The sequence below is a fragment of the Balaenoptera physalus genome, assembly GCF_965194825.1.
Source record: "Balaenoptera physalus genome assembly, chromosome: 21".
In the NCBI taxonomy this organism is placed as follows: Eukaryota; Metazoa; Chordata; class Mammalia; order Artiodactyla; family Balaenopteridae; genus Balaenoptera; species Balaenoptera physalus.
Genome location: NC_138902.1, coordinates 12,787,018 through 12,808,556, shown reverse-complemented (window position 1 = coordinate 12,808,556; position 21,539 = coordinate 12,787,018). Strand labels below are relative to the sequence as shown.

Sequence of the window (21,539 nt, the reverse complement as noted above, 5' to 3'; positions counted from 1 at the left end):
AGTTGAGAGCGCCGCCCCTCACCTCTAGCTGCTTCCTTGAGGATTACTAAAAAGTGTGGGTCCCCTATCTGCTCCTAATTCCCCCTGGGGGATGGAGGGGCTCCATTAGAGAAGCAGGATGGGGTTGAATCCCTTCCCCTCCCACGAAAGGGGGTACCAGGTCCAGCCTGCACAGCCTTCCACAGTCCACCTGCCAGCTGTACCGTCCCAGGAGCTGCCAGGACCACAGTGCTCCTCAGCCCCAGATTCAGGCAGCTGTGCAGGAGCCTTTGTCCTCTCCTTGTCTTCTGGAGAGATGGCCAAGTTGTTGACGGCCTTAATCCTCTAAGGGTGTGCAAGTCAAGTCCAACCCTAACCCTAAGCCTAACCACCTAGCTCCCGGTGGTGATCGTTGTGACTTTGACGTGGGCGTGGAAGCACGATGCACCGTTTTCCCACAGTGCACTCCAAGCGCATTGCACCCAGAGCCTGGTCACCACGGAATCCAGATACCAAATGTCCTCCAGCCTCTGTTCCCCATCTCTCAGGAAGCACGGGACACATAAAGCGAGTGTGTGGGTTTGCCGTCTCCCTCAGCATCCCCATTCCAATTCATCACGTGCTCCAAGAGTTGGAATGTCTTTTCAAGTTGCTGAGCAATAAACTGCCCTCTCTTCTTCATCATTCATGGCCAGCCCAATAAAGCTGTCAGTTGGCTCCTTTCTTGACTGCTGACAACATGTAGAGCCCTGGTCCATGGGTCTCGGCCAGAGAAAAGCCAGCTCAGTGGAGATGGAGCCACAGATACAAGGGCCTTTCCAATGAGGGCATAAATGGGGGACCCTGGAAAGACCAAAAGAGAATGGAGAGTAGTGACTTGATTGTCACAGGCGGCCAGTGAGCAGTGATGTCCTGCATTAGCAGGACAGTTACAGAGGACTCTCCGAGGTCGGGGCTGCTACTCCAGGTGGTGACACAGAGGGGCAGGGCCCAGTAAACCAGCAAGCAGTCCATTACCATTCCATCACCTCCTAAAAGAAAGCGGCGTTTACCTGCTTTGTAAATGGAGACTTTGACACACATCCGAGAGCACTATTAGCCATGAAAAAAATCACCCAAGAGCCGTCAGCTGGTTTTCGGTTCTTCCAAAAATTAGTCTGTGCCAGATGCGAACTTCAGTTCAAGGCCTACTGAGTATTTTCTGAGTTTCTGACATTGTTAGGCACTGTGGGAAAACTATGAGAGGCAATTCTGCTCTGAGTTGCTGGCTATTTCTTAGGCAAGACATGGACACTTTTGACAGTTAGGAAACAGTGCACCCAAATTTCCATCAACCAATGAATGGATTAATAAAATGTGGTATAGCCACTCAATGGAATATTATTTGGCCATTAAAAGGAATGAAGTACTGAGACATGATACAACATGGAAGACCATGAAAACATGCTAAAAGAAAGAAGGAGGACACAAAAGACTGTATATTGTACAAATCTGTTGATATGAACTATCCAGTATAGGCAAATCTATACAGACAAAGCAGATCAGTGGTTGCCTAGACTGGGGGAGGGGGAGGGGACAGTGAGTGACTTCTAATGGGTACAGGGTTTCTTTTGGGGGTGATGCAAATGTTCTACAGTCAGATGGTGGTGATTGCTGCATAATTCGGTGAATATATTAAAAAGCATTGAATGATACACTCTAAATGGGTGAATTTATGTGAATAAATAATAATTTATGGTATGTGAATTATTATCTCAATAAAGTTGTTTGAAAAAGCAACAGTGCAACATGGTATGGAATTGAGTGTGCGTCTTTGTGGTTCAGACGGTTACTGTTGTACAGAAAATGAGGGTAGAGACACTTGTGCCAGCAGAAGGCTTCCTGGGCGTCTTGGGTGGTGCACTTTGAGTAGGTGGGTAGGAGGGCTCTAGAGAGATGCCTGACGGTCTTGAGCAGAAGTAAGGCAGTTCGTGCAGGAAACATTCAGACTTGGAGCAAAAGGTGGGGACGAGAAGGTCGCATGTGGAGGTGGGAACAGACTGTGAGGAGCGTTGAATGCCAAGCACGGGGTTAGAACACATCCTCTGCGCAGCATAGGATGTTGATCAGGAGAATGAAGGACTAGCTCCCCAGGGCCTGGAACATCAGGGGGAGCTTTGCCTCCAGCGGCAGGGACGAGAAAGCTGGCTCTTGAGGCTTTAATAGATCACGTACGAGAGTTTTGTTCGCACGTCCTGGTTGGAATGAGCGGGAAGTTTTGGATCCAAGCTGGAGTCAGCCAGAGCTTGGTCCCAGCAGGACCCAGTCTCCCTTTGCTGCTTTCTCCTGGGGAAACGCCTGTGTGCTCCTTGCTACCTTTTTGTTTCTGGGACCTGTCAAAATAGGCTGTGATGCCAGAGGCTAAGAATTTGAGTTTACCGGAGTTTACTGTTTGACCAACGGCTGGTACAGATCACGAGCTGCAAAATATTTAATCAGTGAGGTCATTGCAGGGAAATGAGATTTGATCCATAAGAGCGTCTTCTGTTTTCCTTAAGGGTCAAGTCTGAACGGCTTTTTTTCTACCTTCTTTTGGCAAAACCACAAACCATTAAAAATGGAAAGAATAACTTTTTTTTTCAAGACCCACAAAAGCTTATATTTAATGAGTTGTGTGGTCTGCTCACTTCTGTGGTGTTCTTCTTGACCTGACTCACAGAAATAAATGAGTGCGGGTCTAGTGGTTTCCAAACCCTTTTAAAGCAGCACTCCCTTTTTGATGACTCCATATTTACCCAATATTTAAGACAGAGCCCTTGGGTCAAAGGGTGCCGGGGCCTGCAGCCTTGGCCTCTGAGCCTTATCCGAGGCCCGTCTGAGCAAAACTACTGTTAGTCCTTGGCTCCCAGGACACTTATTTCTTCATTGGTGACGTTTCTAGAAGAAACCTGTTTGGGACTTCAGAAAGAGTTTTTTAAAATGAGGTGGTGAAGGAGAAGAGGGAGTTTGGAAAGGAAGATGATGAGGAGACAGTGCATCATTGTTACATTATTCAGCGTGCATTTATTGGCAGCTGTCATGTGCCACCAGGGCCCTACTGGGTGCTGGGATTTGAAGGTAAATGTGACACGTCCCCACGCTCACAACCCAGTCGAGAAAGGGGACTTTCCTTCAGTGTGACAAGTGAGAGGGGAGAGCACCTGACCCAGAGTGGAGTCAGAAAGGGCTTTGAGGGACTTCCCTGGTGGTCCAGTGGTTAAGACTTCTGAGCTTCCAATGAAGGGGGGTTGCGGGTTCAATCCCTGGTCGGGGAACTAAGATCCCACGTGGCAGCGTGGCCAAAACAAAAAACAAACAAACAAAAAAGAGAGGAAGGGTTTGAGGCAGTTTCCAGCCGGGCTGAGAACCGGAGGGTGTGTGGACAGAGCCAGGCAGAGATGCAAGGCCCGGCAGGGCGGTAGGGCCAGGTGCCTTTCAGAGCCTCGCGCATCAGGGGCCTGCAGGGCAGGGGGCCCCCTGGCGAGCCTCTGATGATGAACCCATGGTGAGAAAGAAAGAAGGTTCCAAAAGGCAGCAGAAACTAGTCAGGTGGTAGATGGGAGCCGCAGCAGGTGTGTTCTTCTGGTGGGCGACGGACAGCGGGCAGAAGATGCCGAGAGCAGGTTTGCACGTCCCGAGAGGAACTAGGAGCTGCGTTTCCCCTTGTTAGTGCAGAGGGGTCCGCCTGGGATGGTGGCCTCTTTCTGCGTCCGGCCTCAGGCCTTCTTATTAGCGTGAGTGCAGTGTTGCTGGTGGAGAGGGATGGGTGTGCGGATCCCCAGACTCCGGGGAAGGAGAGGTGAGGGGGAGTAGATGTGTGTGCCCGTGTGTCGGGGGAGGGCAGGGGAGAGGAAGGTTGGGGGCTGGAGAGGGGGAGCCCTGCAGTGGGATGAGGAGAAAGGAGCTTTGTGTGCACTGGCTTTTGCTGCCAGAGCAAGTGTGGGTTTTGTGGCAGCTGCAGGCCTCCGTTCCTAATATAGTCAAAAGGTCCGAACCCTCTGGCCCAACACCTGTTAGCTAGAGGCTCCCCTGAGCTGACCTTCCCTTGGGCTGTCTCTCCCACATATGCACCCTGTGCATCAGACCCATTGCAGGGCTCAGACCCCCCAGTGCCGAATCACTTGAATCCAGACACCCCCCCATGACAAATTGCCCCCCACGTGGATGGGGGCTGCTGGGTTTGTGGCAGGGGGGCTTGTTCAACGGTTCCAAGGGAAAGGGGTAAGGCTGCCCCAGCCAGAAGCAAACGGGGTGTTCCCCTGGGAAGCGGCCACTCTTGGCAAAGAGCTGAGTGTGTGGGGAGGGGACACTCTGGACACACAGGGGTCCTGGGAAGGGCCGGCTGCCCCCCTAGGATGGAGAGAAACGAACCTTGAACCGCTTAATGCTGCTGCAGCTGCTTCCTAACTTTGCCTCTTTCTTCCTTTGCCCTCTGGAGGAGTGGGGTGGAGAAGAAGCGATGGGGGTGCCCAGGTAGCCAGCCGCCTTCCAACTGACCCATCTTCCCCTTCCCGCCTCCCCAGCTCCGTAGCCCCTGGGATGCTGCAGCTCAGTGCGGCTGGCATAATGCCCTTTGTCTTTCCCCCCTCCTCCCCGCCCCTCGCTTCCTCTTCCCGGCCCCTGTGGCGGCAGCAGCCCAGCCCTGGGGAGCCCCCGTGGAAGTGGAGTCCCTCCTGGTCCACCCCGGTGACCTGCTGCAGCTCCGCTGTCGGCTGCGGGACGATGTACAGAGCATCAACTGGCTGCGGGACGGGGTGCAGCTGGTGGAAAGCAACCGCACCCGCATCACGGGGGAGGAGGTGGAGGTGCGGGGTTCCGTGCCCGCCGACTCCGGCCTCTACGCCTGTGTGACCAGCAGCCCCTCGGGCAGCGACACCACCTACTTCGCCGTCAACGTCTCAGGTTGGTAGCAAAGCCCGCCCTCCCCCTCCCTCAGACCCCCTGCCCTCCAACCCTGTCTGCTGGTTTTCGGGGGGAGGCAGGCCCTCTGCCCGGCTGTGATCTGCCCCTACTCTGCTGCTGCAGAAGCTGCTGCCCACTAACATCGCTCCCTGCCCGCTGCGTGGCTTAGCTCTCAGGGGTGACCCGTGGTGCCGGCCTCAGGCCAGAGAGCCGGGGCTTCCGGGACCTACCTCAGAGGTGATTGCTGACACATCGGGGGCAGTGAGACACTGTGATTTCTCCACCACAGCTTGCCCAGTCCTCCGGGTGCTACGAGGGCCGAGGTAGCTTCCACCCTCTCGCTCCCTGGCCATTTGGACTTGGTACTTGGCTTAGTAATTAGCACCCCCGAATACGTGGTGAGGTCCCCGGGTGATGGGGGATGATCCAGGTGCGCCGCCGTAGCCACGGCTTGACGGAAAACATCTGTCCTCCGGCTTCCAGAGCTGTTAGGGCAGCCGGGGAACCCTAGGGCTCTGTGACTTTGGGGATCTGCCACTTGTAGGATGCGACTTGTACAAAACCTTAGGATTAAATAAGGTAGAGCTGAAATTGTCTTTCTGCCGTTGGTGCGTCCCCGGGTGCGGGCCTGGCATCTCCTCCCCCGGACATCATCTAGAACCTGCCCCTAACTGAGGGACTTGCCTCCTTTTTTTCCCTCCAGACCCCCAAAAGCACTAGAAAGGACTGGAAAAAGATCTGGCATGAACCCTGATTGGTGACCACATGCTAAAAGGGGTGGATACTTGTTGGGGACAGGTGTTGGCAGCTGCGGACTGTGTTGTGGGCTCCCTGTCTGCTCTGGTTAAGAAGGGCAGCTCCCAGGCCTCAGCAGACGCGTGCTAGGAAAAGTCCACCTCCACGTCGTTCAGCCCATGGCTTCGGAAATGGCTTCTGGCCGCAGTGCCTAGATCTGGGTTTCCAAAGGAGGACACAGGTTCCCTGGCTGCTAGTTCTGAGACCCAGCGCATCCAGGCCATGCTGAGTTGAGTGAGCCTCTGAATGCAGGGTGGAGTTAAATAAGAGACCCCACCTGCCCACCACGGAACTGCCCAGTGTAAAGGCTTCTTCTGGGCAGAGGAGGGCAGGGCGTTGGGGTCGGTGGAGGAGGGCGACACGCATAGAGCATGCGGTTCTTAAATAAACCGTGTCTGTCCCTCGGAGGGACAGGCACTAAGGGAGGAGTGGGACCGGGGGACAGTATGGGGAGGGGTAGCTGCGGTCATCTATAACTGGACTGGCCTTTGTGTTCCTGGGGTGGCTGTTGATTGGATGGGAAGCTCGCCAGCCCCTGTTCCCTTGGAGGGACGTCAGTAGCCCCTTCTCCTTCCCGTAGATGCTCTCCCCTCCTCGGAGGACGATGATGATGACGATGACTCTTCTTCAGAGGAGAAAGAGACAGATAACACCAAACCAAACCGTATGCGTGAGACACTGTTTCCTACCTTACTGCCCTTTGGGCCCGGGCGTTGGGTTTGAACGGGAAGGGGGAGGCTCGGGTGATTGTCCGGAGAAGGGGAGGAGGGGGCGTGTGGGGTCACAGTGCTTGGCCCTGGGATCCCTCGGGGGTCCGGATCAGTGCAGGCGTCATCCACAGGTGGTGGGCGGGTGGGCGGAGGCCCTCGCTCCTGAGCCTGACCAGGCCCCGCCCGTCTCTCTCGGCTCTCCCCGGGCAGCCGTGGCTCCGTATTGGACGTCGCCAGAAAAGATGGAAAAGAAACTGCACGCGGTGCCAGCTGCCAAGACAGTGAAGTTCAAATGCCCTTCCAGTGGGACCCCTAACCCCACGCTGCGCTGGCTGAAAAATGGCAAAGAATTCAAGCCTGACCACAGGATCGGAGGCTACAAGGTACCTGTGTTTATATGAAAGTTAGAGTCAGGGGAGCAGGAGCCGCTGCTTAGAAAAATCCCTATTTATATGCGTTTAATTATGTTAAATAACGCTTTCTATCTATAAAATTAAAAATTTTTCAAATACAAAAAAGTGCATATAAAGTTAAATCTTTTCAGTCTTTTTTTCCGTGTATACGGTTTTGACTTGGATGATCACGTTGTCTGTATAATTTCTTGTCAGTTGTTAACATTATAACATGAGTCTTTTGCCATGTGTTTGAAAGATAATTTTTCATGGCCTTATAATATCCCAGTATTAAAATATCGCATAATTTAATGAACTATTTTGCAATGCTAGTTATTTTCCAGTTTTTCACTGTTATAAATAACGTTGCGGTGAATATCTTTGTACTTAAGTCTATGTCAGCGTTTTAAAATATTCTTCTTTAGGACAGATTGAGGGAAGTTACTAGATCAAAGTGTAAGCATTTTTTAAGCCCTTGATGCATGTTACCCAATTACCTTTTTTTCCCTGATAATTAGGTAGTTTTATCCATTCATTCAGGTATTCATTTATTACATGAACATTTCGTGAACACATGTCTTTCCAGAAAATGTACTAGGCAATAGAGTTCAAAGTACAACGGGAAGACATAAAATTTTACTGCGATATTTGCTCTAATGCAGGATGATGTAATCAGTTGGGGTGCGATTTTATTTTTTATTTTATTGTGGTAACAGTCACTTTCTTAAAGAGAAAATGAATTTTCCCTCCCATAGCAGAGTATGAGAATGACAAGCTCACTCTACCTTTGCCAACAAATTTGATAGATGAGAGTATTGCATTGTTCTCTGTGGGCTCTTTTGCTTAGTAACGAACTTAGAATTTTCATGTGTTCATAAGCGATTTCCATTTCCTGTTGTGGGAATTGTTTATTCATGTCCTTTGCCCGTTTACAATTCCAGGAAGAACCTCTTCATCTAATCCCTCCTTTAAAGTCTCTGATCATCCTTATTGTTCCTGTTTCTCTCCCATTTCACTTAGCTGCTCTTTTCTCATTATTCTGGTGTAAGAAAAGCAAAGGAGATCAGAAAAAATATGGAAACTGTTAAATTAATTCACCCAACACTTGCTGTATGCAAGGCTCTGTGCTCTGAGTCTCATGAGGCAGTATCCTGCCCATACAGAATTCTGTCTAATAAGGCGGCAGATGTCCGTGGGCACTGCACCTGCGAGGTACAGAGGGACGGAGAGAACAGGTTTGACCGGAGATGGGGCTGGAGGAGTTGGACTTTGAAATGAGATGTCAAGGGCGCACAGGGCTGGACTCTTAGCGGGGAGCTGTCCTGGCCCAAGAACAGGGTGGACGGAGGTGCAGGGTTGGGGAAGTTCCCAGTATATTTGGGAGGGTGCAGAAGGCACATCTGTCCAGATCACGACGGCCATGGCCTTTGTGGGGAGACTTTCTGAGTCCTCACACCCGTCTGCCTGATGCCTTCTTGCAGAGTATAAATGGGCTGGGGTCACTGTGCAGCCGGGCTGCGTCCTCCGTGCTCTGATTGGACGGTAAGCCCCTCGGGGCACCAGCAGCGCCTCTTCCTCCAGACCCGCAGTAGAACCCTTTGGCGTGTTTCCGCTCAGGTCCGTTACGCCACCTGGAGCATCATAATGGACTCCGTGGTGCCTTCTGATAAGGGCAACTACACCTGCGTCGTGGAGAACGAGTACGGCAGCATCAACCACACCTACCAGCTCGATGTCGTGGGTAAGAAGGCGACAGGAGTAGGAGCGCAGAGGAAAGAGCAGGGACCTGAGAAAACAGCCTGGAGCCAGGTTTACTCAGGGATGGAGTCGGGATGGGGTGGCATTTATTAGCTCTGTCACCTGCCTCTTTCCTTACCTGTAAATAGAGGTGGGAGTATCAGCCGTACCTCAGACTCACTGTAAAGTGACAGGTGCCGTTGATGGTCTCTCCTGCAGGAGGTGACTGGAGTAGCGGTGGTAAATTAGCTTAATAGTCGCTATCACTCCCTGCATGCCGGCGGTTTGCTGGGTGCAGTAACCACACCACGGGCAATTCTCCTGGCACCCCTGCAAGAGAGGCGCTGTTGTTCCCACTGTACGGAAAAGCAGACTGAGAGGCTCAGAGAGGACAGGCCCCTGGTGAATGCAGACTCGGGGCATTGCCTGAGACACTAGGAAGAATGTCACGCCTCTGGGTGCTGTGACTGCAGCCTCTTCCTTCTAGAGGTTCTGAATCTCATTCTCTAGCAACCTTAAGGTAAAGAGCTTCACAGCCAGCATTCTGCTTCGGCTTTGAGGCTACGGTCTTGTAAAAAGAAGCTTCCGGTCCAGGAGGTCTGGGGTAGGGTCTGAGGTTCGATGTTTCTCACAAGCTGGTGATGCTGGTGCCGCTGCTCTTGGACCACACTTTGAACAGCAAGCGTCTCAGTGACTGTGATTGTAGCTAAGGACGGGTAGGCTGGGCTGAGGTCCGGGAGTGCTTCAGTTTGGTGGCCTTTGGGATGCCCTCTGTCAGCATCTCAGCCAGGAGCAGCCGTGGCAGAGCCTGACGAGCCTCTCCCCTCCCTTCCTCCGCAGAGCGGTCCCCTCACCGGCCCATCCTGCAGGCAGGGTTGCCAGCCAACAAGACAGTGGCCCTGGGCAGCAACGTGGAGTTCATGTGTAAGGTGTACAGCGACCCGCAGCCCCATATCCAGTGGCTAAAGCACATCGAGGTGAATGGGAGTAAGATCGGTCCGGACAACCTGCCTTATGTCCAGATCTTGAAGGTAATCCCTGGCCCCAGTCTCCGTGGGCTGGGCTCTGAGAAGGAGGCCTGTGTCTCCCGGGGCCCAGGTTGCTGTGGTCAGGCTCGGTGCCCACGATGGGGCCCCATCCCTTCTCTTTGGATACAGGCTTCATCTTAAATGGGGACCCAGCCACATTCCGCAGGACCAGTGGCAGGTCACAGGTGGAAGCGTGAGGGGCACAGAGGGCTGGGGGTGGGCATTGCTGGTTTCTAAAGAGCATCGACAGTGACTGTGCCCAAGCTTTCGGGTCAGCTACTCCAGGAAGGCATTGGCATTCCTGCTTTTCCATTGCCCATGACCACAGCCTCTCTAGCCAGCATCTCCCAGTCTCTGCCCTGGTTCCCAAGTCACGTTCTTTCTGGCACGTGGGCTGAATGACAGGCACGGCTTAGGTAGGGTTGGAAGAGCAAAGGCCACAGGTCAGTCCTCAGCGGTTTCAGGAGTAATTGGCATTTTCTTCCTTTTTCCTCCCACTCCCAGACTTTGATTGTCCCTGAATGCTCCATTAATCCAGGGAAGCTAATTGCCTAATTCTCCAGTGGATCTTGCAACAGGAAGTCACCAGAATCTGGGAAAGTGGTTTCCCTCCTGGTCCCAGCATTAGACCTCATCCTCCCTGGCTTGGCCGTCCCAAAGATTTACCGGCCACCCCGCTCTTCACCTCGGGTGCTGAAACTGCCATGTAGGGAGCGGAGCGGGGCCGTGGCCGTGGCCTTGGCCTTGGCCGCCCTCTCCGTTCACAGTCCCTTCCCTCGTCCTGGAGGAGGGGGTTTAACACAAACAGAACGTTTGCTTGGGGGCAGTGATTTTTTTCTTTAGTTTATTTTTCGGTCAACTGCTCTGGACTTTCAAAGTCCACTTGTTTTGTCCTAACAAGGGAAAGATGGCGGGTCTTACTTCAGCCTCCCTTTGCCTTAGCTCCTGGGCCTGCATGGGAGCAAAATACAGCCACATCTCAGTGCTGGCCCAACTGATGGCGTGTCGTTGGTCTGTTCCAGCATTCGGGGATAAATAGCTCGGATGCGGAGGTGCTGACCCTGTTCAATGTGACAGAGGCGCAGAGCGGGGAGTATGTGTGTAAGGTTTCCAATTATATTGGTGAAGCTAGCCAGTCTGCGTGGCTCACAGTCACCAGACCTGTGGCAAAAGGTAACGGGGAGCTGGAGGGACCCCTGTGCTGGGAGTTCGATTGAGGCCCCGAGCTGCTGGGGCAGGTGGGGAGGCCAGCGCCCCACTCCCCCTGTTACCCTGCTGTGTTTCTAGTGCCCGGAGCCATGGAAAAATACCCGGCCTTGGGAGGCTGGTTTGGTTTGGTTCTGTGTTGGTGTCGCCCCCTCTGTGCCTCGTGTGTGTTCCTTGGCTGTGCGTGGGGTGCGTCCCGGCTGGTCATGCAGACGGAGGGTCTGAGTGCTGGAGAGAAGAGAGGACCAGCGTCCGCGGGCGTGTGTGTGCGTGTGTGGCTGCTGCCCTCTCCATCCCTCCTGTGTGTGCCCTCTGGAAACCAAACAGCCCCCCACGCTCCGGGCCCCATTTCTCCATGCGCTCGCCGCCGCATGCCGGGCCGGGCCGGGGCTGCCAGCCTCTGGTGACGGGTATAACCAGCCGTTCGTGTCGTCTCAGGTCTGCCGAGTTCCTCCTCAGGGTCCCACTCTCTTCTTCTAACAGGTCTCGCTCTGCCTGGTGGTTTTTGTTTGTTCCTTGTTGCAAAGGAGACGCTGGGGAGCGTTTCTTCCTCTGGTTGTTTTGTTGTTTTTTTTTTTTCCCTTTTCCTCTTCCTCCCTCCCTCCCTCTGCGCCTCTGAGAGGTCTCGGGTCCCGGGCTTGTCCATGTTGCTTCCGTTGTCTCTTCTAGACGGCCGGAGTTAATACCACCGACAAAGAGATGGAGGTGCTGCACTTAAGGAATGTCTCCTTTGAGGACGCGGGGGAGTATACGTGCTTGGCGGGTAACTCTATCGGACTCTCCCATCACTCTGCATGGTTGACCGTTCTGGAAGGTATACACTGTACTTCTCCTCTCGATGTCCTGCCCTCGCCATGGGCACGGGGGGAGCATGCATCGCGGGGCTGGGGGAGACACAGAGCCGGGCTCCGAGGGCCAGCACGTGGCTCCAGCGATTTGTCCGGCTCTGCAGGTCGAATCCTCTCGGTTGCTAAAGAGCATCGACAGTGACTGTGCCCAACACAGGTGCTTTCCTCGTGATGCAGGAACGCGGAGGTGTCCCACCTGTGTGCCTGCCTCTGGCTCTCCCCTGGGCCAGTGTGATGCATGCGTGGGATCTGGATTTAACCTGCGGCTGGGCTCTCCTCCAGGGCAGGCTCCTTCCCTCCTTGGGTCCGGCGGCCTTCCTTAACTTGTCTGATCCTTTATCGCCAGCACCCCCCCAAAGGTCTCAGAAAGGCCCGCTCCTCCTGTAACTGAACGTAGGCACCTGGAACGAGGGGCTTGCTCTTGGCAAGTATCACACTCTCCTTCCTCCCACGGTGCCACCTGAGAGTGAGCGAGGTTCCACCCAGACCCAGACAGTGGACTGCAGCCGCATGGAGCGAGTCCTTTCCCAGGCAGCGCCGGGGGCCTGAGGGTGCCCATTTATCCTCCTTGGCTCCCGACGTCTCCTCTCTCCAGAGGGGAGGTGTGTGCACTGGTCCGGGAAGGCAGGAGCCTGCCGCCTGCTCGGGGTGGTGGGCTGGTGCCTCTGCAGGGCTGCACGTGGGCTGTGCGCTGTGCTGCTCTGGTTCCTGCAGACTCTGTCCTCTTCTCTTCTCTCTCCCTCTCTCCTCCTCTGATAACACCCCCGCTGGAGGGAGAGAAGCATTCTGTTTTTCTCCTCGTCACTGTCTTCGTCCCGTGTGTGCTCCCAGTTGGTTGTCTCTGTTTCTCGACGCTGGGGAACGAGAAAAACAGAACCGCTTCTCCTTGTTATCAGCACTGCCATCCCCTCGTCAGGCCTCGGGAGGTTCCCTTTGGGCTCATTTGGGGTCACGCCTCGGGCCTCCCGGGGGAGGTCCTCGGGGTGCTGGCCCCTGTGGCTGCTGGGGGTCTTTAAAAGGGGAGGAGTGGGAGGAGAGCCGTGGGGGGAGAGGGACCCTCCCCTCGTGGGGAATGTGTGTTCTGTGGAGCGGTGCTGGTTGGAACCCTCCCAGCCTCCGTGTGGGAGGGAAAGGGGGCTTAAACTGCACGGGCTTCTGTGGGGATGGGAAGGGCGAGATTCTAAATGGAGAAGAGAATAAAACAACCCCCCTCCATGTCCTTCTGCAGCTTTAGGAGTTAGACCTGTGAGTAGAAGTCTTAAGAGAAGTTTACATTTTCCATCTTTAGCAGTCCAGACGTATTCGGAAATTAAGTTAGTTTTGCCTGTGGTTTGGCGAGGTGTGGATATTTACACGTCTGACCTGACACAGATGACGTAGGTGAAGCTGAGAAACGAAGTCAGGATACACACTGGTTTTCTTCTTTCCTCCCCTCCCCTTCCTTGTCCTCATGCTATGAGTGCCACCAGATGCCAGGCGCTGTGGCCTACAGACATGGATGAGGTGCCATCTGGGCCCTCAAGATACTTGTGAGCTGTCAGTGATGACAGATCGATGGACAGTTCAGCTGTCCCCTGTGATAGGGGGACACAGTGCTCAGGTACTGTGGAGAAGGGCCGAGTTTTCATGGGGACACTGAGGAAGGCATCTAGCACAAGTGAGTTCTCAGCCATCTCTTGCAGGGCACCAGGTACCCTTCCAGCCCAGCCGTCCTGCTGAGCAAGGAGGGCTCCTGAGTTCATGAGGATGGGCTTCGCGTAGCAAGATATAGTCCATCCCTCTTGGGATACGAGTCAGGATCAGGAAGCCTCAGAGATCACAGAACGTCTGACGTGTGCTCAGTGCCAGAACCCCAATCCTAGCTGGGACCTGGCTTGGTTCTTCTCTGCCCTGGAGATTCCCAGAGGAAAGGAGATGGGTGTTGAGTTTCTTATGGAGCTGGGACCCTAGTGGACGGGCCCCGCCCCGAGCCCGCTAACACCCTGTTCGCACTGACCCAGCCCTGGAAGAGAGACCGGCGGTGATGACCTCGCCCCTGTACCTGGAGATCATCATCTATTGCACGGGGGCCTTCCTCATCTCCTGCATGGTGGGGTCTGTCATCATCTATAAGATGAAGAGCGGCACCAAGAAGAGTGACTTCCACAGCCAGATGGCCGTGCACAAGCTGGCCAAGAGCATCCCTCTGCGCAGACAGGTAACAGAAAGTAGATGGGGGGTTTGCACGCTCTGTCTCCTCCTGTGTGTCATCCCTGTGCCTCGGGGCCTTCCCCGGGACCCTCTAATGCCCTGTCCTCGCCGTGGTGCCCAGCCGACTGCTTCGGACTTTGGTTTCTGGCTTCTGGGCCAGGGCAGGGGAATGTCCTGTCCTAAGTGCTCCACGTCAGGCTCCAAGCTGTTCTGGTCCATGAGCCCATCTTACCCCAGCCACGGTGACCTGCTCACCCGGCATGTGGATTGGAAGACGGTTCTAGCTGGGCTGAGTGCACAGCTGGTACTGCGAGTTTGAACTGCCCCCCAGGGCCCATTAGAGGTGCAAAGGTGGGGAGTCAACTGGCGGTCCAGTGGTTAGGACTCCACGCTTTCACTGCCAAGGGCTCGGGTTCGATCCCGGGTCGGGGAACTAAGATCCCACAAGCCACGAGGCGTGGCCAAAAAAATTAAAAAGTGAGGAGAATAGAGGTGCAAAGGTACAGAGTGGGGGAGAGGACCTGAGTTGGGTCCCAAGATGCCCTCCCTCTCCTGTGCACCCCTCATCCCAGAAATGGAATGGAGGGTGAAGGTGTGTGAAAGGAGGCCACCTTCGCTAAGAGCCGGGCTAATTCTGGAAGGAGCTTTGGGAGTCAGGAATCCCTAATCCGGGGCAGGGTTTTCACAAAGAATGGGGACAAGAATAGAGTTGCTACTGCAATGGTAAGATACACAATGTCAGTCTGGAACGCTCATGTGAAAGGTGAGTAAACCGAAGCCCAGAAAGGCTAGTGGGGAAGATAAGTCAGTTTTAGAACCTAGGTCTTCTGACCCCCGGTGGCCTTTCTGCCACTCTGTGCTGGGGAAGGAGCATCAGATGACAGGTACATACCTCTGCCGTTGGCGAAAAGCCCTAACTGGGGATGAGGGGAATCCCCGTCCCCGCTGGAAGGGTGACCCCACGCTTCCCCGTAGGTGTCGGCCGACTCCAGCGCATCCATGAACTCTGGGGTCCTGCTGGTTCGGCCCTCGCGTCTCTCCTCCAGCGGGACCCCCATGCTGGCTGGGGTCTCTGAATACGAGCTTCCCGAAGACCCTCGCTGGGAGCTGCCTCGGGACAGGTAACCCTCTCCACTTTCTGGGGAACCCCCGCTTGTCATCCTAACGCTGGCAGTTGTGTGTGCTCCGACCTTCGAGGGAGCGACGGTGCACCAGGTGCATCAGAAATGATGATTTCTACGTTCTGCTCTCGGTTGGGGGAACTACGTGGAGGCGGGGAGGAATGGGGTGTCCCGTCAGGTTTGAACTTTACCACCCCCAGCTTATACCACCACCCTTTGTTTCCCCAAAAGACTGGTTTTAGGCAAACCCCTGGGAGAGGGCTGCTTTGGGCAGGTGGTGTTGGCGGAGGCCATTGGGCTGGACAAGGACAAACCCAACCGGGTGACCAAAGTGGCTGTGAAGATGCTGAAGTGTAAGTGATGCTTGTGTCCCCGCAAAAACGATCCCTTCCCTTTCCAAGCAAACTGTGGGCCTCGGGCCGTTGCCCACACCTGCTACATGGCCTGCTTAGGGATGTCCGGGAGTGGGGGGCATTCTGCACCCCAAGATCACTATGATCTCACTTTGTTCCTTGGCATCCACCTGGGTTGTCATCAGGTGTTTATTCTAGATCCCGTTGCCAGCTGATTTTCCTGACGTAGCCTCTGCCCTACTCATTGCCACTTACGGCAACACCGGCTCTCGTAAGAGGGATGGGAGGATAAATTTGGATGTGAAAAAGGGAGGAGAGAAGCAAGTCCCAGAGAAGAGGGACCCCTGGGTGCTCACTTCATCCCTCTCCCTTAGTTTTTCTCCTGTCGGCCTCCCTTCCAAAGCAAACGAGTCTCACTTCCCTTCTCTGGCTTGTCCATAAAGCGGATGCAACAGAGAAAGACCTGTCGGACCTGATCTCCGAAATGGAGATGATGAAGATGATCGGGAAGCACAAGAATATCATCAACCTGCTGGGGGCCTGCACGCAGGACGGTAGGCGCCGAGCCCGCAGGCTTCCCACCCGTGTCGGGAAGGGGCTCGGGCGGGAACCCCGGGCTTCCTGCTGCCTGTCAGGGAGTAGATTAAGTAGCTGGGGTGTCAGCGACCCGGCATCTCTCAGCCACGCTTCGGGAGGTGGGCTGGGAGGAGAGTTTGGTTTAGCAGTAGTTGGAATGTGTTTCTCAGGGTCTGGTCTGGTGCCCGTTGGGGTTCATACAGGTACCAGGATTCACACACAGTGTGTGGACGGGAACAGGTGAGTTACTGGGGTCTGGGTTAGGGCTCTTGCCCCCAGCTTTGCCTGGGAACTTCCTGGAGTGTGCAGGGAAGAATGATTTGGCCGGGTTTCGTTGGGGAGTTGGACTGAATTTGCGGGGTTCCCTGAAAGGGGAGGTTCGGCTCACAGTTCCCGCAGTGCCGTTGGGGGCAGAGTTCCTGTGGTGAAACTAGGCCCGTGTGCCTGCGTGGCGGCCCTGACGGCCTCTCGGCCCTCGTGTCCCCAGGCCCCCTGTATGTCATCGTGGAGTACGCCTCCAAGGGCAACCTCCGAGAGTACCTGCAGGCCCGGAGGCCGCCGGGGCTGGAGTACTGCTACAACCCCAGCCGTCATCCCGAGGAGCAGCTGTCCTCCAAGGACCTGGTATCCTGCGCCTATCAGGTGGCCCGAGGCATGGAGTATCTCGCCTCCAAGAAGGTGTGGCTCCTGAAGGCTCCCCTGGCTGGAGTGGGGGACGTGCGGGCCGCTCTCGGGGGACATCAGAGTCAGGAGAGCCAGTGCGGCCTTGTGGCCTTGGGGTCAGGGTGGATTAGCGTCCAGTCCCCACACTGGCACTCTCTGTGCAGCCTCAGGCAGCCGCCTCCTTACGTTTCCTCAAATGTGAAGTCAGGATGATACTGCCTGCGTCGTAGAACGGCTACGGGGGTGAAAATGAGGTCCTGCGAGAGACTTAAGTACAGCTTTCAGTGCTCAGTAAATGCTGCTTTGTTTGAGCCCAGCCTGGTGTGCATGTGCTTCGCCCAGGGAGATGGGGCGTGAGAGCTCGTACACACTGGACAGAAGCGAAAGGTTCCGCTTGCTGGGTGCAAATCCAAAGCTAAGAGCTGGGAGAGGCAGGAAAAGGGGTCGATATGGAGGGTTTGCCGGAGTGATCGAGGGGCCCGGAGCTGGGGGTGTTTGGACGGCTGGCTCTGACGCGCAGGCGAGGGCCATCGTAGCAGGCAACTGGACCGTGCGGGGAGGTCGAGTGGTGAGGTGTGGGCGAAGGCCTGCGAGGGGAGCTGGCCCACAGACGGCTGCAGACCCTCCCCTGCGCCCCGCCCTCCTCGCTCCCATCCCTCTTGCCTTCCTGGCTCCGCAGTGCATACACCGAGACCTGGCCGCCAGGAACGTGCTGGTGACGGAGGACAACGTGATGAAGATCGCGGACTTTGGCCTCGCTCGTGACATCCACCACATCGACTACTATAAGAAGACGACCAACGTAAGTGCTGGCGCCGCCCTCGGTGCCCGTCCTCTGCCCGGGGCTCCGCTCCGCTGTGGTGGGGTGAGCCAAGTCCAGTCCTGCATGTGCCCCCGCCTGCCCCGGGCCACCGCCAGTGTCCCCGTGCTGCTTGCAGGGCCGACTGCCTGTCAAGTGGATGGCACCCGAGGCCTTGTTTGACCGGATCTACACCCACCAGAGCGACGTGTGAGTCTGAAATAAGCAGTTGCCAGGGATGTCCGGAGAGAGTTTCCTGGGCGGTAGGGTCTGGCATTCCATCTCTGAGAGAAAAAAACATTGTATGTGCCCCTTCACTCCGTTCCCGGAGGCCATGGTCCCCTGGGGTCCCCTGGGGTTAAGGACTTGTGTTGGGGGCCAGGGGCGGGTTCAGGGTGTGTGCCTGCCGTGCTGGGGAGGGAGAGCGGCAAGGACTGCAGGGTGGCCTAGCTCTGTGCCTGGAACGCTCCTCCACAGGTGGTCTTTTGGGGTGCTTCTGTGGGAAATCTTCACTCTGGGCGGCTCCCCGTACCCTGGCGTCCCTGTGGAGGAGCTTTTCAAGCTGCTGAAGGAGGGTCATCGTATGGACAAGCCCAGTAACTGCACCAATGAGCTGTAAGCGGGAGAAGACGCCTGGAGTCCAGGCCTGGGCCCTGGGGGAGGGATGGGCTGGGCAGGTAGAGGGGAGAAGGGGTGCTTGGCCAGACGCCACAGCCCTCCCCGGTCACTCCAACCATGGTCCCTCTGCCCTGAGCCTTGTTATCAGTTCTGGTCCTCCCTCCCCCGCCCTCACCGGCCTGCCTCAGGTACATGATGATGCGAGACTGCTGGCACGCGGTACCCTCTCAAAGACCTACCTTCAAGCAGCTGGTGGAAGACCTGGACCGCATCGTGGCCTTGACCTCCAACCAGGTGAGGCTGCCCTTCCCAGACCTTCAGGCCCCGCCGGCCGGGTTCTCTCTGAATCCCTCCTGCCGCTGCCGCAGGGGGGAGAGTGCGGGTCCAGCGTCCTTCTGTCCCCTCCCACAGGAGTACCTGGACCTATCAATGCCCCTGGACCAGTACTCCCCCAGCTTCCCCGACACCCGCAGCTCTACCTGCTCCTCTGGGGAGGATTCCGTCTTCTCTCACGAGCCCTTGCCCGAGGAGCCCTGTCTGCCCCGACACCCGGCCCAGCTGGCCAATGGCGGACTCAAACGGCGCTGACTAGCACCCCGCACCCCTCCCCGGACTCCATCCTCAGCTACGGCCCCGGCCCCACTCCCGCTGGACTCACCGCCTCCTTCCTGCCCTTCCTGCTGGCAGGAGCCAGCTGTCTCCCTGAGGCCGTCGCCCCCGAGCTCCCCTCTCCTCCTCCTCCTCCTGCTCCTCCTCCCAGCCTGCCACTGAGACAGAGGAGCAGGGAGGCGGGGACTTGCTGATGGCCACTTGGTTCCGTCCCACATGTTGGACCGAGACCCCTCCCAGCCGCCTGGCCCTGCCTGGAGGGTCAGGCAGTGGGGGCACGAGCAGCACGCGAGGCAGAGCCGGCCGAGCTTCTCTGTGTTGGTTTTGTCTGCTCCACGCAGCCTGTGTTCCCGCGGCAGGTGCCTGGTCCTTGGGCTACAGCAGGAGTGAGGGGGGGTGGTCAGCACTCGGGCCTCCTTGGAAGGTGACCTCTGCTCCAGATGGATGGTGCCAGTGGCTTATTAATTCCGATACTAATTTGCTTTGCTGACCAAATACCTGGTACCAGAGGATGGGGACGCCAAGGCTGGGAGCAGTGTCGTGGCCCTGGGGCCCAGCCCCAAAGCAGGGGCTTTGTACATAGCTATGAAGAAAACACAAAGTGTATAAATCTGAGTATATATTTACATGTCTTTTTAAAAGGGTCGTTACCAGAGATTTACCCATTGGGTAAGATGCTCCTGGTGGCTGGGGGGCATCAGTTGCTCTATGTTAAAAACAAAGAAAAAAGAAAAAAAAAAAAAGGAAAATGTTTTTAAAAAGGTCATATATTTTTTGCTACTTTTGCTGTTTTATTTTTTTAAATTATGTTCTAAACCTATTTTCAGTTTAGGTCCCTCAATAAAAATTGCTGCTGCTTCATTTTTATACGGGCTGTGTGACACGGGAGAGAACGTCAGCTGCAGAGGAGCAAGGCTGACGGGCTCTGGGGCTGTCTGTGGTCCCCACTCCCAGCCGGCTCTTCCCCTCAGGTGCTGCACTGAGGCCTCCGGACAAGCCTCCTAGCTCTGCGATGCTTTTGGAAAGGCAGGGAAAGAAGACGGCTGCGTGATGGGCAGGGAGCAGAGAAGCTGGGCCTGGGGCCAGGCCCTGCGGCCCTCTCCACCACGGACCGTTTCCTCGGGGGAGAGGGTGAGGCCAGGTGGGGGTCTGAGGGTCAGACAGGGATCTGGGGGCCGACCTCAGAAGAGCCAGCAAGTAGGCTAAGCATGATTCGACGAGGGCCTGCAGGTACTCAGACCCAGATGCGGGCTGCCCCTCTGTGTGGGTGTGGTTTTGCCCGTGCTTGTGTGTGAGGGAGGACTCGTCCCCTGAGACGAGCTTTACCTTCAGGCCCCTTGCTTCATGTTTCTTGTCTCCCAGGCTATTCTGTGTCCGTGATTCCCCCTCCCCCCTGCCCACTCCACGCTTCCTGAATTCTTGTGATCAGACCGCGTGTGTTGGGACGATCGCACATCTTGGCTTCCTGTGGTTCTTCCTATACAGACTCCACCCCAGCCCCCAGGAAAGGGAGAACGTTGTCTGAATGTTTGTGCTTTGGCTGCTTGAAGTTTTCTTCCTCCACCACCTGCTGGTTAGTACCGCCCTCACCAAGTAGGTCCTGGCTCCTTGGCACCTCCGTGCTCAGCCTGCTGGTACTCGGCTCCTACCCCCAAATCTTGCTCTTTGCTGGATTCCTTCTGAGTGCAAAAGGAAGTCCAGCACGCTTTCATTCCTGTCGGGAGAATGGGCTTGCTCCTGAAGTTTCCTTTCTGAGCTATTTCTTGGCAGCTGCAGTGCTGGCCACTGTTGTAAAGTTCTCTCTTCTCCTGGGTCTCCTCTGTGAATGAATATGCAACTGGCAACATATCGTGATTTGTGTTTATGTTTAAAGAAGGCATATGTTGGCAGAGCCAGGAAATGAATTTTAGCACTTAAAACCATTTGCCTGACACCTAGTGGGACCTTTCCTTGTAAACCAGTGATGATTTCTGCCCACGGCTGTGTGGATGGATGAACGATCTTTTACAAAGGGCTTTCTGTACCTTCGGGAGAGGTGCTGGGAGATAGAAGGCACTGTTGTTGTAACAGTGATGTCCTCACTGTTACTACTGAAATCCCCCGTGGATTTCCCGAGAGACTGAGCTGACTATCAAATAAAAGATAGTGAAATTGACCTGAGAGAAAATGAAATGGCCATTTTACTTAGATGACCAGATTGGGTCTCCCGAGGAAAGGAATCCAGCTTATCTAATGAAGATGTCGTGCTGTCAAGTACTGAGTGTCTGGTTTCCTGAGGGTTAAAAGATTAGGGCCTGGGATCACCACAGCATCGATCGATACTGCCTTCCCGCCCTTTCTAATTGCCACAGGCTGGGGCGCATCCGTCCCAGGCACCGCTAATGTACCGTATTGATCTCAGGTAAGTAAGATGAACCTCAGCTGGAAAGAATCTGTCTCAATGACAATGGAGTCGCTGTGTTGATCAGCCGCCAGTGGGGGGAGCCAGCAAGCCAGAATCAAAGATTAAGTAACGTGCCAATCGGCTTTCACGTTCCGTTAGTCTGACTTTACCTACAGCTGTACACTGGTGGTGACCGGGAAATCTTTAGTCTAGGTTTTAATGTTATAGAGCATTTATTCGATATCACCAGTGTGACCTGTGATGATCGAAATACAGGATTAGACGTGGCACAGTGCAGGTCCACACATGTCAGATGCCACCAACACCTTTCTTTTGGAGCAGAATTCTCAGTGTGTGAGACAAGGGCCAAGTCTGACATCACCACTGGGGTTGGGCTTTAGAAAATGCCTAAAGTTATACTCAGATTATTAGCAGCCGGTACAGCCGCGGTATCTGCATCTGTGGGGAAGAGTAGAGAGCAGGGGAAGGAGACAGGCTTCCATTCCCTCAGCTGCTGAGAGCCAGATCGGCAGGAAACCTGGTGTTCAGAAACACTCCGCTGGGGCAAGTTCTCTCTAGGTTGGCACTTAACAGTATTTACGGCCATTTACA

At 55.2% G+C, this 21,539-nt stretch overlaps 1 protein-coding gene across 4 annotated transcripts in view; it reads left to right on the top strand.

Annotated features, from left to right (window-relative positions):
* The window catches only part of FGFR1 (fibroblast growth factor receptor 1), a 47,644-nt gene extending 28,279 nt beyond the window's left edge, over positions 1–19,365 (top strand). Inside the window, exons 3-18 of one of the 4 annotated variants that reach the window (XM_082444319.1) lie at positions 4,633–4,899; positions 6,275–6,364; positions 6,615–6,787; positions 8,414–8,537; positions 9,374–9,564; positions 11,437–11,581; positions 13,616–13,812; positions 14,781–14,926; positions 15,158–15,279; positions 15,723–15,833; positions 16,343–16,533; positions 17,198–17,320; positions 17,457–17,527; positions 17,795–17,932; positions 18,124–18,229; positions 18,347–19,365. In XM_082444319.1, the coding sequence (XP_082300445.1) occupies positions 4,633–4,899; positions 6,275–6,364; positions 6,615–6,787; positions 8,414–8,537; positions 9,374–9,564; positions 11,437–11,581; positions 13,616–13,812; positions 14,781–14,926; positions 15,158–15,279; positions 15,723–15,833; positions 16,343–16,533; positions 17,198–17,320; positions 17,457–17,527; positions 17,795–17,932; positions 18,124–18,229; positions 18,347–18,523 (2,372 nt within the window). In that variant the 3' untranslated portion in view covers positions 18,524–19,365. Of the gene's footprint in view, positions 1–4,629; positions 4,900–6,274; positions 6,365–6,614; positions 6,788–8,413; positions 8,538–9,373; positions 9,565–11,436; positions 11,582–13,615; positions 13,813–14,780; positions 14,927–15,157; positions 15,280–15,722; positions 15,834–16,342; positions 16,534–17,197; positions 17,321–17,456; positions 17,528–17,794; positions 17,933–18,123; positions 18,230–18,346 lie in introns of all 4 variants that reach the window. The other 3 variants (XM_082444318.1, XM_082444320.1, XM_082444321.1) reach the window with 3 other exon arrangements.
* Positions 19,366–21,539: the final 2,174 nt, after the last annotated feature.